At 47.8% G+C, this 14,212-nt stretch overlaps 1 protein-coding gene across 3 annotated transcripts in view; it reads left to right on the forward strand.

The window, feature by feature from the left end:
- Positions 1-1,359: 1,359 nt before the first annotated feature.
- PPP4R2 (protein phosphatase 4 regulatory subunit 2) overlaps positions 1,360-14,212 on the forward strand; it is a 50,666-nt gene continuing 37,813 nt past the window's right edge. Inside the window, exons 1-2 of one of the 3 annotated variants that reach the window (XM_045024632.1) lie at positions 1,360-1,504; positions 2,208-2,289. In XM_045024632.1, coding sequence (XP_044880567.1) covers positions 1,471-1,504; positions 2,208-2,289 — 116 coding nt within the window. In that variant the 5' untranslated portion in view covers positions 1,360-1,470. Of the gene's footprint in view, positions 1,505-2,011; positions 2,031-2,207; positions 2,290-14,212 lie in introns of those variants that run through there. The other 2 variants (XM_045024631.1, XM_045024633.1) reach the window with 2 other exon arrangements.

The raw sequence follows: 14,212 nt of genomic DNA on the forward strand, positions 1-14,212 counted from the left end.
CAATTAAATGGCACAAGCAAAGGAGAAAAGGTATGTATTTACCGCTCCAGTTGGAGTTCAGCTGAGTTTGGAAGAAGTGTGTGTGGGGGAGAGTCATGGGGGGTTGGGTAGCCCCCCAAATCTGAGTGTGGAAGGTGGTGGTGGGGGGTTGGGAAGCCCCCCAGTCAGAGTGTGGAAGGTGGGGGGGGGCTGGGAAGCCCCCCAGTCAGAGTGTGGAAGGTGTGTGTGTGTGTGTGTGTGTGTGTGTGTGTGTGGGAGGGGGGGTTGGGAAGCCCCCCAGTCAGTGTGGAAGGTGTGTGGGGGGAGGGGGGCTGGGAAGCCCCCCAGAGTGTGGAAGGTGTGTGTGTGTGTGTGTGTGTGTGTGTGTGTGTGAGGGGCGGGGTTTGGGAAGCCCCCCAGTCAGAGTGTGGAAGGTGTGTGTGTGGGGGGGCTGGGAAGCCCCCCAGTCAGAGTGTGGAAGGTGTGTGTGTGGGGGGGGGGCTGGGAAGCCCCCCAGTCAGAGTGTGGAAGGTGTGTGTGTGTGTGTGTGGGAGGGGGGGGGGGCCAGCCCCCCAGTCAGTGTGGAAGGTGTGTGGGGGGAGGGGGGCTGGGAAGCCCCCCAGAGTGTGGAAGGTGTGTGTGGGGGGGGGGGGCGGGGAAGCCCCCCAGTCAGAGGGTGGAAGGTGTGTGGGGGGGAGGGGGGGTTGGGAAGCCCCCCAGTCAATGTGGAAGGTGTGTGTGGGGGAAGGGGGGGTTGGGAAGCCCCCCAGTCAATGTGGAAGGTGTGTGTGGGGGGAGGGGGGGTTGGGAAGCCCCCCAGTCGATGTGGAAGGTGTGTGTGGGGGAAGGGGGGGTTGGGAAGCCCCCCAGTCAATGTGGAAGGTGTGTGTGGGGGGAGGGGGGGTTGGGAAGCCCCCCAGTCAATGTGGAAGGTGTGTGTGTGGGGGGGGGTTGGGAAGCCCCCCAGTCAGTGTGGAAGGTGTGTGTGTGGGTGGGGTGGGCTGAGAAGCTCCCAAGTCAAAGTGTGGAAGGTGGGGGTCGGGGGAAGCCCCCCAGTCAGAGTGTGGCAGGTGTGGGGCGTGCTGGGAAGCCCCCCGATCTCAGTGCGGAAGGTGGGTGTGGGGGGGGACTGGGAAGCCCCCAAATCTAAGTGTGGAAGGTGGGGGTCGGGGGAAGCCCCCCCCTTACTAAGCATGGCAGGAGTGTGCCTACGGGCACCCTGGCCACAGCCGCCGGCCCCGCCTGGCGCAGCCCCCTCGCCCGCCCACTCCCGCCGTCTCTCTCTCTCAGACAGGCGGCAGCAGCCTGGCCCCGCCCCCCCGCGCGCGGGGGCGAGCCGTCGGGGGCGCGCACGGCGACGGCCCGGGCGCCATGTTGGAGGCTCGCTAAGCCCGGCCGCGGTGTGTGTTTGTGCCGCTGCCGGTGCCTGTTTCCTGTGCGGGGCGGGGGGCAGGAGGCGGGAGCAGCGCGGAGAGGGGGCAGCGGCGGACCATGGACGTCGAGAGGCTGCAGGAGGCGCTGAAAGGTGGTGGCCGGGCTGGGGGGGGGGGTCCCCACGCGGGGAGCTCGCTCGCTCGCTCGCTCTCCTCCCCGGGGGCGGCAGGACCCCCTGCGGGTGGGTCCCTGCGCTGAGGGAGGCCATGGCCCCCGTGGGGCAGGCGGTGGAGAGGAGAGTCCCCTCTCTCCCCGCCCGCTGGGGAGGCAGAGCCCTCTGGGACATGGGGGGGGGGGGGAATGACCTTTCCCCCTCCCTGAGGTGTCCTGGGCTTCAGGGGGGGTTACTGGGGGGGGTAGGGCCCTCCTGCTTTTCCTCCCACTGATCCCCCCCCCCTTGCCCTGCCGGAGCCGAGTCCCCCCGTGTGCCCGCCCCCCCTCTCACCCCTGCCCTTTCTCTCCCCAGCCCCGCTCGTGCGAGCCTCGTCCTGCCTCCCTGGACGCAGCCGGCGTCCCTCAGCCCCTCTCTCGTGGCTGTAGCCGCTCCAGAGAAGTTGCAAATCAACTTCGAGTGACTTACTGCCATTCAGCTGCAGACGGCTCCCTCCTCAGAAGCAGTAAGAGGCTCGCAGGGCCCTAAGGCTGCGGCTCGAGTGGGGTGGAAGGGGGTGGCTCTGCTTTCCAGCACACCGGGACCTGGAAAAGCTGCTTGTGGGAGCTGCATTTACAGACCAAGTCCATTAATGTTGATTGGGATTTTCTCCTCCCCCACCCCCACCCCTTCTTACCTGCAGATTTTGAGAAGAGGGGGAAGAAGGAAGTGTGTCCAGTACTGGATCAGTTTCTTTGTCATGTTGCCAAGACTGGAGAGACAATGTAAGTCTGATCTGTTCCCCACTCCCCCCTCCTCTTCCCCAGTTGAGGCTTATAAGAGCGCTCTCAATTTTGGGCCCAGAGATAGATGGAATAATGCCCAAGTTTGTTTGCTTGTAGGTTGATTTGGTGAGCTAAATATAGTCCCCTTCCTTCTAGTTGCAGTTCTTGATGGCTGAAGACCTCTTGAGTTTTGTTCAGTTTATTTCCTTTCACACTTAGAGTTGTTACACATTAGTCTGCTGTGATTGAGAAGTTTCTCCTTGTGTTCAGGGTCATCTGTCAGGTTTCATTGATCCTATTAAATACAATGAGCCTGTTGCTTTTTCTGTATTTTATAGAATACTCATATCAGTTTTCATAGCCTGAAAGAGGAAAAGTTTAATGTGTATTGCGATCTCTTTTGAATGTGATATCTGATAGCATGGTTCACAGAAGTGGATGACATAATTTAGATTAATTTTTGGAGGCTTTGTGTAGCATACTTACAGGCTTGCTTATATTCCGTTGCTGCTTTTTATGTGGATGAAGGGGAGAGGAGAAATAATTTAGGTGCTGTTTGCACAAGAGGCATATGGGAGCTAACTTGTTACTCTGGGAAATGAGTACCTAATAAAATGCAGTCTGCACACAACTACTCCCATTTCACTTTCCCCAGACTTTCTTTCATAGATCAACATTAACTGGGGTGGGAGCCATTTGGTTTTTTCTTGGAAGGGCCATTGTAGTTGTAAAGGAGCTGGAATATCTCCTTGTCAGGGATAATCTCTGGTGCTGCATTGGGTGACTTCCTTGTTGTCTCACTATTTGGCAGGAAGGAGAAAGGCTTCCCTGGATGCATTGCTTGTGAGTTGCTCACTTTCTGGCTCCCAGGCTGCCTCCTTGTTTTTGAGGCCTAGTACAGGCTTCAGAAAGGAATATATGCCTATACCACTGTTTTATTAGGAACCACTGATTCACAGAGTCTTTTTGTTCTAATTTATAGTGTCTAAGTTGCAAGAGATCTGTTTTTAATGTAGTGTGCTATTCCTGCTTGAATTTGTGGCCTTGAAGGGAAAACTCAAGTTCTGAAATGTACTTTGCTCTTTGAATCAAAGGCTTCAACTTAGCAGAAAAAGGCACAGCTGTAATACAGATATTTTTGCTTAATGAGTCTTTATGCTGTCTTATTTTAGAAGAAGTTTTATTTTTATAAAGTGTAAAATTATTCTTTAGATATGCTAATTGCTTACATTTGTCTGAACTTTTCTTAGAGGCTTTTGTTTTCTTGCCTATCTACTTTTTGTTTTGGAAACTATAAAATATTAAAAAAAAAAAAAGATTTCAGGGGAAATATTTAAGAAATCACTTGTGATAGGGAATTTAGGGCCAGGCGATACAATGTAACTCTTTTGTACTGTTAACTTTTGCTTGCTTTCTGTTTGGGAAATGCATTAACTTTGTAGTCAGTTACACAAACAAAGGCCTTGATCCTGCAATGGGCTCTGTGTTGTTTGAGAGAGACACATTTTTCACACTTTGTACAGGGCCATCATTTGTATACTCTCAGTAGTTTTTCTCTTTTGTTATCCCTCTGTATTTTTTTTCTAAATACTCAGATATTTCAGTTGCTCTAGGCTGTTTGTTAATAGTTTCACATTTGTTAGTAACAGTTCAGCAAGTCTCCAATGTTCTCCTTTGTACACAAACAGGACAATATATGGACCTACATGCACGCAGGCTTCACCGTACATTTAATTCTGCTCCCATTAGACCTCAAGATCTACATTATTTCTTTGTCTAATATTTTGCTAAATTTATTTACCCATTGCATATTGAAATATTCGGAGACAATGTTTGTCAAAATGAAACTAGTTCTAAGGGTTGCTAAACCTCAGTATCAGGAACACAATTATTTAAATAATTAGGGCCCTCTTTTTAGGGAGGGCTTTCTATCTTGGAGATTCTGCACATTGGCAACATTTCTTTTACCAGTGCTATGTGGAGTTGTACATATTCCTGCTGGCACATACGCTAGTGAACAAAAAGGATTTGTGATAGTGGCGAAGGAGGTAAATGAGATAATATAACATGAGGCTATTTTGCTTTCTGTCTTGTCTCAGTTTATTGTTATACCTCTGGTTTTCAGGTAGAGGCATTGGGGCTTTCCTAATGTTTCTTTCCAAACTTATATATAACTTTATAAAATAAGGTTTAAAGAATAGGATTTTTCCTTCTGTGGCAACTGTACTTTCTGGTAGGTAAACAGTTACTACCTTTTAATTAGTATGGCTTTGAAAATTAAAATGAAATATGTCTAGAAAAAATGGTCTTGAGGTTCTCAAAGGAGCATGGACGTGCTATATATTGCACATTTAATAGCCTACGTCTTAATCCTGCAAACACTAATTTATGTGAGTTGTTCTATCTGACTCAGTGGGACATAGTCATCTGAGTAAAATTACTTGGTGTGTGTAGGATTGGGCTAGTAATTAAAAATCTTATAGGTACATTGTGAAGCCTGGGTATAATTGTGCAAATGCTAAACTTGGTTTGCAGCACCTTGTAGTAAAAGCCTGATCTGCGGCTCAAGCATATGCATAACTTTACTTACTGGAGTCTATGGGGCTATTACTGTGAGCAAAGTTAAGTATATACTTAAGTGTTTGAAAGATTGTGGCCTGAATTTTTAACCAAGCACTATGGAGCTATGCAAAATAATGTTGGTTTCTTATAATTTTGAGATATATACTGAACAACAATTATGCCCAACCCACAGTATCTGAGAACTGGTGGTTGCAAGTTGTTTCCTAGTACTATCTTATTTGTAATGTGCGTGTGAAACAGCTTTCAGCTAACAGTTTTCAGCAGAAAGCAACTCTGCTACCTAAAAACCCTACCTGGAGAGCTGTGAAGTTGCACAATTGTTTTCTGCCACTCTGTAGGCCTTAAACTACATCACTCAGTAGTTATAAAGAAAAACAGTCCAGTTGTATCACTTGTGGAGCTGCACAAACCCTAATGTAATGTAGAAAAACACTATTTTTCAGGAAGTCTCTCTAGGTGACTGGAGAGCTAGTATTTGACATTTCCAGTATTGCGGAAGTAAAATCTGATAAATTGAGCATTTTTTGTTGAAGACTACTTAAAACTGTGTGTGTGTCGGGGGGGGGGGGAGTGGGAGAGGGGGTTGTTTAGTATTGCCACTTAATTCAAATGCCTAACAGTTGAAAGAAGGGTCTCTGAATTAAGGATTCAAGAATCTGCCCCTTCAATTAATGGCAGAAGAGCTTCAAATCCATTTCTTTGGGTCCTTTGAGGAAATGTAGTAAAAACAGGGGAAAAAAGATTGGACATTCCTGGTAATTCTAAGGTAGAAAAAACAAGCAGAGTTTTAAAAAAGTTTCAGGATCTCTCTATATACCCCAAAAAGCATAGATAATCTTTTCCCTCCCTTCTGCCTTAGGCCTCCCCTCTCCACTCCCAATCCAGGTAACCTTTAAGTTTGCAGTCTTAACTATAGCTTTTCCTATTGTAAAAGATATAATGCAGATGTTTTATTAGTTACCTATTTTTTCTACATTGTTAAGATCCTACCAAAACCTGGAGAAATCTGGGCTCAGGGCAGGAGTGATTAATTGTAAAATAGTTTTAGGCCTTTTCTGTGCTTGGGAACAGCTATGATTCATGACCTGTGACCAGGAATTGGTGGGGTTGCACTAGTGCAGGCCTGCACAACTCGTAAAGCGGTGAGGGCCATATTAGTCTAAAGAAAACAGCTGAGGGCCGAACCCCCCCTGGTCCCACTGAAACCCCCCCCAGCGCCACCCAGGCCCCCGAAACACAACCCCACCCCCAGCGCCGCCAGCCCCGCAGAAACAAACCCTCCTTCCCCAGCGCTGCCCCGCCGAAGCAGCGGTATTGAACCTTGGTAATATGTTATAGCGGGTCCCTAAGATAGTATAATTAAGGTAAAATAAAAATGTCTTTTTGCTAGAAGTAGAATAAGATCTTCCCCCCACTTTGTAATCAGTTGCCCTGTTGAATGAATGAGGTGTGACTGTGGAAGGCAGGCAACCCTTGGAGAGGGGATGAGAGCCAGCCCAGATCAGTAGAACAGGTCAGCCACTGACTTGTAGCTTGCCTCCTCCGCCCTCCTCCCCCATGGCCACCAGCCCCCCTGCCAATGCCTGCCCGCTCGCCTCCTCAGACCCCCACTCCTCCCGGCTCACCTGCCCACCCCCCGCGCTTGCCTTCTCAGCCCTCTTCTCCCCCCCCCCTCCCCCCCAGCTCGCATACTCACCCTCTGCCACTGCCCGCCCGCTTGCTTCCTCAGCCTCCCACCTCCCTGGCCACTGATGAGCTGCCAAAATCTTAACAACCGGTTCCCTCCTCACCCCACAAGGGGGTCGTGGCCCGCCCCTGCCTCCCGGGACTTCTGCCCCACCCAACCCCCTTCCCTGTCCCCTGACTGCCCCCCGCCACCCCCATCCAACCCCTTCTCTCATTCCTGATGGCCCTCCGGGACCCCTTCCCCATCCAACCACCCCTTCTCCCTGTCCCCTGACCGCCCCTGGAACCCCTGCCCCTGACTGCCCCCCGCCACTCCATCCAACCTCCCCCTCCTTCCTGACGGCCCTCCTGGGACCCTTGCCCCCATAACCCCCCCATTCTCTGCCTTCTGACCACCCCGACCCCTATCCACCCCGAACTCCACTGCCCCTTATCCAACCCTCCCCACTCCCTGCCCCCTTACCGTGTTGCCTGGAGGTGGCTGGTGGTGCTACAGCCGCGCCGCTTGGCTGGAGCCAGGCCACGGCGCAGCACCTGGAGCACTGGGTCAGGCCGAGCTCGCAGCCACCCCCGCTTCCCGCGAATCAGCTGTTTGTGCAGGAAGCCTGGGAGGGCTGAGAAGCAAGCGGCGGCTTTGCGCTTAGGCCCAGAGCAGAGGTGAGCTGGGGCAGGGAGCGGTTCCCTTGCACCCCTCCCCCCTGGGGTTACCTCCTGCTGTGCGGGTGGCCCTCCTCGCGTCCCCCCGCCCCAGCTCACCTCTGCTCCGTCTCCACCTCCCTGGACCTGAGCGTGAAGCTGCCGCACCGCTTCTCTGCCCTCCCAGGCTTCCTGTGCGAACAGCTGATTCACGGGAATCGGGGGAGGGGGAGAAGCTGGGCGGAGCATTCAGGAATGGAGGCAGAGCAGAGGTGAGCTGGGGCCAGCCACTGCCCGCCCGCTCACTTCCTCAGGCCCCCTCCCCCACCGCTGGCTCACCTGCTCCCCCACCACTGCCCACTTGCTTGCCTCCTCAGCCCCCCTCCCTCACCCGCCGCTTGCCTACTCACCCCCCTGTGGGCCGCACAGTGAGCCCGTGCGGGCCGCATGTTGTGCAGGACTGCACTAGTGCTTACTCTAAGTGCCTCTGAGTACATTACTCTGTGTTTACTTAGTTTTGGTTTTTAACTTTAGGCTGTGGATTGCATAGTTGGTTCTTTTTTGTAGTCAGGTTTTCCCTCCTAGATGCTCTTGTCTTCTAAGTTTTCCCAACTTCTGTCTAACTGAATACATAGGAAGCTACCAAGAGTCAACCTTTCAGTTTCTCAGGTTGGCCTGCATTTGAAAAATATCTTGGAGTGAGTTTAGCATGTAGTGGTCTCTAAATGTCCAGCATATGTTCTATGCATTGTATTCTCCCTAAGGCAATACAGAAAGGGGCACATTTTTAACCTCATTAGTATTTTGGTCCATTTTAATATCTCGTTGTTTACTCTTGCTGGTGGAAAGTGTTTAGTTTTTAATTGGACTCTTTTAAAACTTCCTTTGTGAACTCTGATCAGTTCTGGTTTTTTTTTTAGCTGAACCAGAGCTAAAAAGGGGTTGCTGGTTGTAAAACTGGTCTAATGATGAAAATAACTATAAATATGGACAGAAGTTCCTCAAATTTTCTTTCTGGCATTTCAGCTACATATTTTGGCATTTTGTATGTTAAGTTCCTTTCTTGTATTTCAGTCTATTTAAATTTTTGTGGCAACATATGCTCTAACTTCAAAGGTTCCCCTGCTATAATTTAAACCTTATTTTGATGAACAATGTTCTTGTTTTTATTTTACTTTCAAATTTGCTTTGCTTTATACATGGGTTCGCCAGTGTCGAGCTTTCAGTAGTAAGTATAGATAAGATCACATTTATCATCTGACTTTCACTTGTAACTTTTTGAAAAGCTCCTTTTATACTAAAAGTTAGAAGTTTGGTCTCAGAATAAAGTTGGATTTCTTTTTGAAGAAAAAATAAGAGGCAAATTCATTCAACTTTTTGAGTTACTGGAGAGTGATTATTTTTTCTATTATCTTGATATTTTTTTTTTAACTGCAGCTGACTAAAAATGCAAACTTTTAAACTTTAGCCAGAGGACATAGGTAGTTCTCAGTGAAAAGTACCTGTTTTTGCTTAGTCAAGTTTCTGATTAACTACTACCTAAAAATTCTGTGCCAAGTGCAATATAACACTTTCAAATAAATGCGGGGCATGTGACTGTTAATGTGCCCACTTTAAAAATGAAGTTGAAGTGGTCAGTCTTTCTTGATCCCGTACCAAAATGGGCTTATTTTTGAATGTTTGACCATCCAATAAGAATGGTCCTACTGGGTCAAACCAAAGGTCCATCTAGCCCAGTATCCTGTCTTCCAACAGTGGCCAGTGCCAGGTGCCCCATAAGGAATGAACAGAACAGGTAATCATCAAGTGATCCATCCCCTGTCGTTCATTCCCAGCTTCTGGCAAACAGAGGCTAGGGACACTATTCCTGCCCATCCTGGCTAATAGCTACTGATAGACCTATCCTCCATGAATTTATCTAGTTCTTCTTCGAACCCTGTTATGGGCTTGGCCTTCACAACATCCTCTGGCAAGGAGTTCCACAGGTTGACTGTGCAGTGTGTGAAGAAATATTTCCTTTTATTTGCTTTAAACCTGCTGCCTATTAATTTCATTTGGTGACTTCTAGTTCTTGTGTTATGAGAAGTAGTAAACAACACTTCCTTATCTACTTTATTTACACCAGTCATACTTTTATAGACCTCAATCATAGCTCCCCTTGGCCGTCTCTTTTCCAAGCTGAAAAGTCCCAGTCTTATCAATCTCTCCTCATACGCAAGCCGTTCCATACCCCTAATAACTTTTGTTGCCCTTTTCTGAACCTTTTGCAATTCCAGTATATCTTTTTGAGATGGGGCGACCACATCTGCACACAGTATTCAAGATGTGGGTGTATCATGGATTTACATAGAGGCAATGTGATCTTTTCTGTCCCATTAGCTATCCCTTTCTTAATTAGTCCCAGCATTCTGTTAGGTTTTTTGACTGCTGCTGCACATTGTGGATAGTTCTCTGAAAAGATCCATTCAATGACTCCAAGATCTTTCTTGAGTGGTAACAGCTAATTTAGACCCCATCATTCTATATGTATAGTTGGGATTATGCTTTCCAATGTTCATTACTTTGCATTATCAACATTAAATTTCATCTGCCATTTTGTTGCTTTGTCACCCAGTTTTGAGAGATCCTTTTGTAGCTCTTGGCAGTCTGCCTGGGTCTTAACTATCTTTAGTAATTTTGTATCATCTGCAAGTTTTGTCACCTCACTGTTTACCCCTTTTTCCTGATCATTTATGAATATGTTGAATAGGACTGGTCCCAGAACAGACTCCTGGGGGACACCACTATTTACCTCTCTCCATTCTGAAAACTGGCCATTTGTACCTACTCTTTGTTTCCTATCTTTTAACCAGCTACCAATCCATGAGAGCACCTTCCCTCTCATCCCATGACATCTTACTTTGCGTAAGAGCTTTTGGTGAGGGACCTTGTCAAAGCTATCTGAAAATCTAAGTACACTCTATCCACTGGATCCCCTTGGTCTACATGCTTGTTGACCCCCTCAAAGAATTCTAGTATATTGGTGAGGCATGATTTCCTTTTACTAAAACCATGTTGACACTTCCTCAACAAATTATGTTCATCTATATGTCTGACAATGTTGTTCTTTATTATAGTTTCAACCAGTTTGCCCGGTACTGAAGTCAGGCTTACCGGCCTGTAATTGCCAGGATCACCTCTGGAGCCCTTTTAAAAAATTGACGTCACTTTAGTCATCCTCCACTCAATTCAGTTTGCGAGGTTCTGGGATTAGTACCCCAAAGTATGCTGCAGCCTACAGAGCACAGGAAGTTTGAAGGAACTCTCCCATTTGTCTCTTCTCAGGTGGTAAATTGGCTCCCTGGCAACTATGGAGTTATCAATGCAATGCTTGTGCTTCAAGGATTATCTGTGTAGTAATGGTGCAATTTCAGTGCTGTACCCTTCGGAGGCATCATTGCGGTGTACACAAACTGTACTGGTGTCTCCCAGAAATGTGAACTAGTGTGGGTCTCTTTTGTGTTGTGATTTTTGGAAGTGAAGGGAAAGGGACATCCAGTAGCTCACATTGTGGAATTTGGGTCCTAAGCGCTTCTGAATCTGTCCTACAGAAATTAAATGTCAAAGAGATATTAATGCAGAATTAACATTTTGAGTAAAGAAATGGAAATGGAGAATCCAAGATCCTCATAGTAATTCTAACATGCCACATTGAATGTATTGTGTATCACCCTTGTTAAAGTGTCATGAAAATTCCAGCCTAGGCAATAATGTACACAATAACAGTAACATCAATATGTGTGTGAGCATATGCTGTCACATACAACTCTCTCTGATGCCACTGTATGTAGTTTCTATTATGTGTATACCAGGCCTTATAAGCTCACTTCATACCGTTGCTGTTCTTCTTACAAACATCAAGCTGTTCCTCTCTCAGGCTTTGTCTACACTAGCACTTTCGTTGGTAAAATGTTTGTCAGTCAGGGGTGTGGAAAAAACAAACCCTTGACCAACCGAAGTTTCACCGACACAAGTGCCTATGTGGATAGCGCTATGTCAACAGGAGATGCTGTTCCACCGACATAGTTACCATCGCTTGTTGGGGATAGTTTGCTGGCATAGAGCAACTACGCGGGAGACCTTACACCTGTGCAGCTGCAGTGGTACAGCTGCCAGGTCTGCAGTTTAGACATAGGCTATTCTACACTTACTATTTAAAGCGCAAAAGTCCCTTTTTTGTGCTAAAACCATGGGAGCGTCTACACTTGTTAATGACTTTTTGGGGTGAAACTCAGAAGTTTCACCGCAAAAAGAAAACCACCTTCACGAGAGGCATATAGCTCTTATCGCTGTTGTGTTGTGAAGGCACATTCTACCAGGGTAAACACCTTTTGACCTCTGAAGGATATCTCACAATGCCAAAAGTGATCACTCTGGCCAGCATCTCTGCTTTGTCCTTTTGTAGCTCTTGGCAGTCTGCCTGGGTCTTAACTATCTTTAGTAATTTTGTATCATCTGCAAGTTTTGTTGGCTGCTCTGACGCCAAGTAAACGGACATCCACCCCTCCCCCTGTAAGCCCCGGGAAGTTTTTGAAACTCCCTTTCCCTTTGCTTGTAGATATGGCAGGGAAAGCAGCCAGACAGCAGGGTTTTTAAAAAATGCCACTAAAGAAACAAGCAAGTAATGGGGCTGCTGGGACATGAAGCAGGGCAGCACGGGGCACTAAGCAGAGACCCAGAATGCCTTCTGCGCCCCCACCTGCACCCCACCCCCCCCGGTCCTACAAGACCTATTGAGAGAGCTGCACTGTGGGATAGCTGCCTCACAGCTCTGCTCTCATCCAGGATGGAAGTGCTGCTAGTGTAAACACTCTCTGACACCTGAGGAATTAAGTGAGTATGCAGACCAGCGCTTTTCTTTCACTGGTTCCCTATCACCGGTGAAACTTAGAGCACAAAAACTCTGCAAGTGTAGACATACCCAGAGCCTCACACAGACAACCCCCACCACTTACCTTTGAGTCACTCTATACACCAGTTAATTTAATCATACCCTGACCCAGGCCTATTCAGTTTCCCCTTCTATTCATTCATTAACTTTGCTTCATCAATTCTGTTACCTCCCTCCACTAATTAGATTTCTTTTTCTCCTCAGCATCTTCATGGGTTCTTTTCTTATACTCTGGACTTATCTACACTTGAAATGTTACAGGAGCACAGCTGCTGTAAGCACTTTAGTGTAGACACTACATACAAGGCCGGATTAACCTTTTGTGGGCCCCGGCACCAAACATATTTTTGGGCCTCTATGTAATCACTGTGGGCTCTGAGTGTGGGCCTGGTGTGGCAGTGCCACTGGTGCCCTAGTGTATCCGGTACTGAATCTCAGAGACATTTTTCATTTTGATCACACACCTCTCCATGACTCTATGCATTGCCATACACAGCTCCCTCAGCCCCCCGTTTTTCTCATTGAGTTGTACACCCATGTGGGTTTACCAGTGTCCACAGTGAGTAGAACTTTCATAGTGATCAGGGAAACTCCCCACAGATTTATCTCCTTCCTCATTCAGACCTTCTCTAGCCATGTCTCCAGTACCCCCCATGTCACCAGTCACGGCACGTGGTCCTAGTCTCAGCTCAAAGTTCTAAAACCAGTAGATACCTGATCAATGCTGACCAATTCCTCCCTCCAGCCCCCATCCTGCCATGTGAGCCAGCCACCTGCAAACACCATTTCCCCAAAGCGAGGACTTAGCCCTTGGGAATCTGAAGATACCAGCCTCTCTCCCTCTGCTCCCATCTACATGCTAGTCTACTACCTCTCCCCAAGCTTGTTTCCTTTCTACTTTGGACATGCTCCCCAACCAGCTGGGGCTATTCTTCCGCTGCCAGCCTGATCTGCTTCCTCTTTCCCTGCTCCCCTTGACATTCCTGTCCTGCTGGTGACCTCTGTTCCTTGAGGTTAACTCCAGTGTCTTTAGCGGCTCTAGCTTAATGGCCCCCAGTAGTCACAGAGCCACCTGCAGCTTCTCTGGCTATAGCTATGGGGCCAATTGCCAGAGGCCAGCCTTAGACAGCTGCAGCTACTAGTCAAGGGAGGAGTGGCAATTCCAAGGCTGAGCATGCTTGAACCTTGCAGTGGCAGCACTAGGGACTCTAAATCCTCAGCTCTTGCCCTAGGCAGCTGCAGATTCTGGAGTTAGGCACTTCCCACTTCTAGGACATGACTTTAAGTACCTGAGATTTCCATCACCTGTAGCAGAGGCCCCCAATTACCACACACCCCTTAGCTAGCACCTAGTTGTGCAGAAAGTGCAGCCTGAATGATTTTGGAGGCTGGTTTGCCAGGAGGTTCCCATCCCTGAGCAGTGTCTCTGCAACAACCTCACATGCCCTCCCTCCGCTGTGAGATCAGGACCCTGTGAAGACAGTGGAGTTACCCTGTATATAATCAGTTCTGTCCAAAGCCTGTTTAAGTGAGTGGGAGTCTTCATTGTCTTTAATTGGCTGTGTATAGAAGCAAAGGCCCCATTCTAGACTCTAGGAGCAAAGTGCATTCTATGCTGCACTGGTTTACTATTGTGACAGGAAGATCTCTCATTACCTAGTGAATAAGCAACACCTCCTACAGCACCTAACTTTTTCTGAGAGGCTTCCCACCCAGTTACTAAATGTAAACCCGCTTCGCTTACAACGGCTGAAAATATCAGGTAGTATGGTCACAAAAGCAAGGCACTTCTGAATTCTATAAGAATGTTGGATGTGCACAGAACACAGACAAGGCTGGTTCCCACATGGTTACAGAACTGCAGTAAAGTGAAACAATTTTCAGCTTGTGTGATTGGAAGATATCTGGATCCATATTATAAGACTATCCTACATGAGGAAAAGTTGAGGTGCCTTTATTATTCTTTTGTTCCATTCTTCGTTTCGATGGGGAATTTGCCAATGCGATATTACTGTCCTTCCTTTTAAAAAAAAACTAACAGGAAAAAAAAAAAAGTAATGGCTATTGAAAATAGCAATTCCAGTCCTA

This window comes from Mauremys mutica, chromosome 7 (genome assembly GCF_020497125.1).
Source record: "Mauremys mutica isolate MM-2020 ecotype Southern chromosome 7, ASM2049712v1, whole genome shotgun sequence".
In the NCBI taxonomy this organism is placed as follows: domain Eukaryota; kingdom Metazoa; phylum Chordata; order Testudines; family Geoemydidae; genus Mauremys; species Mauremys mutica.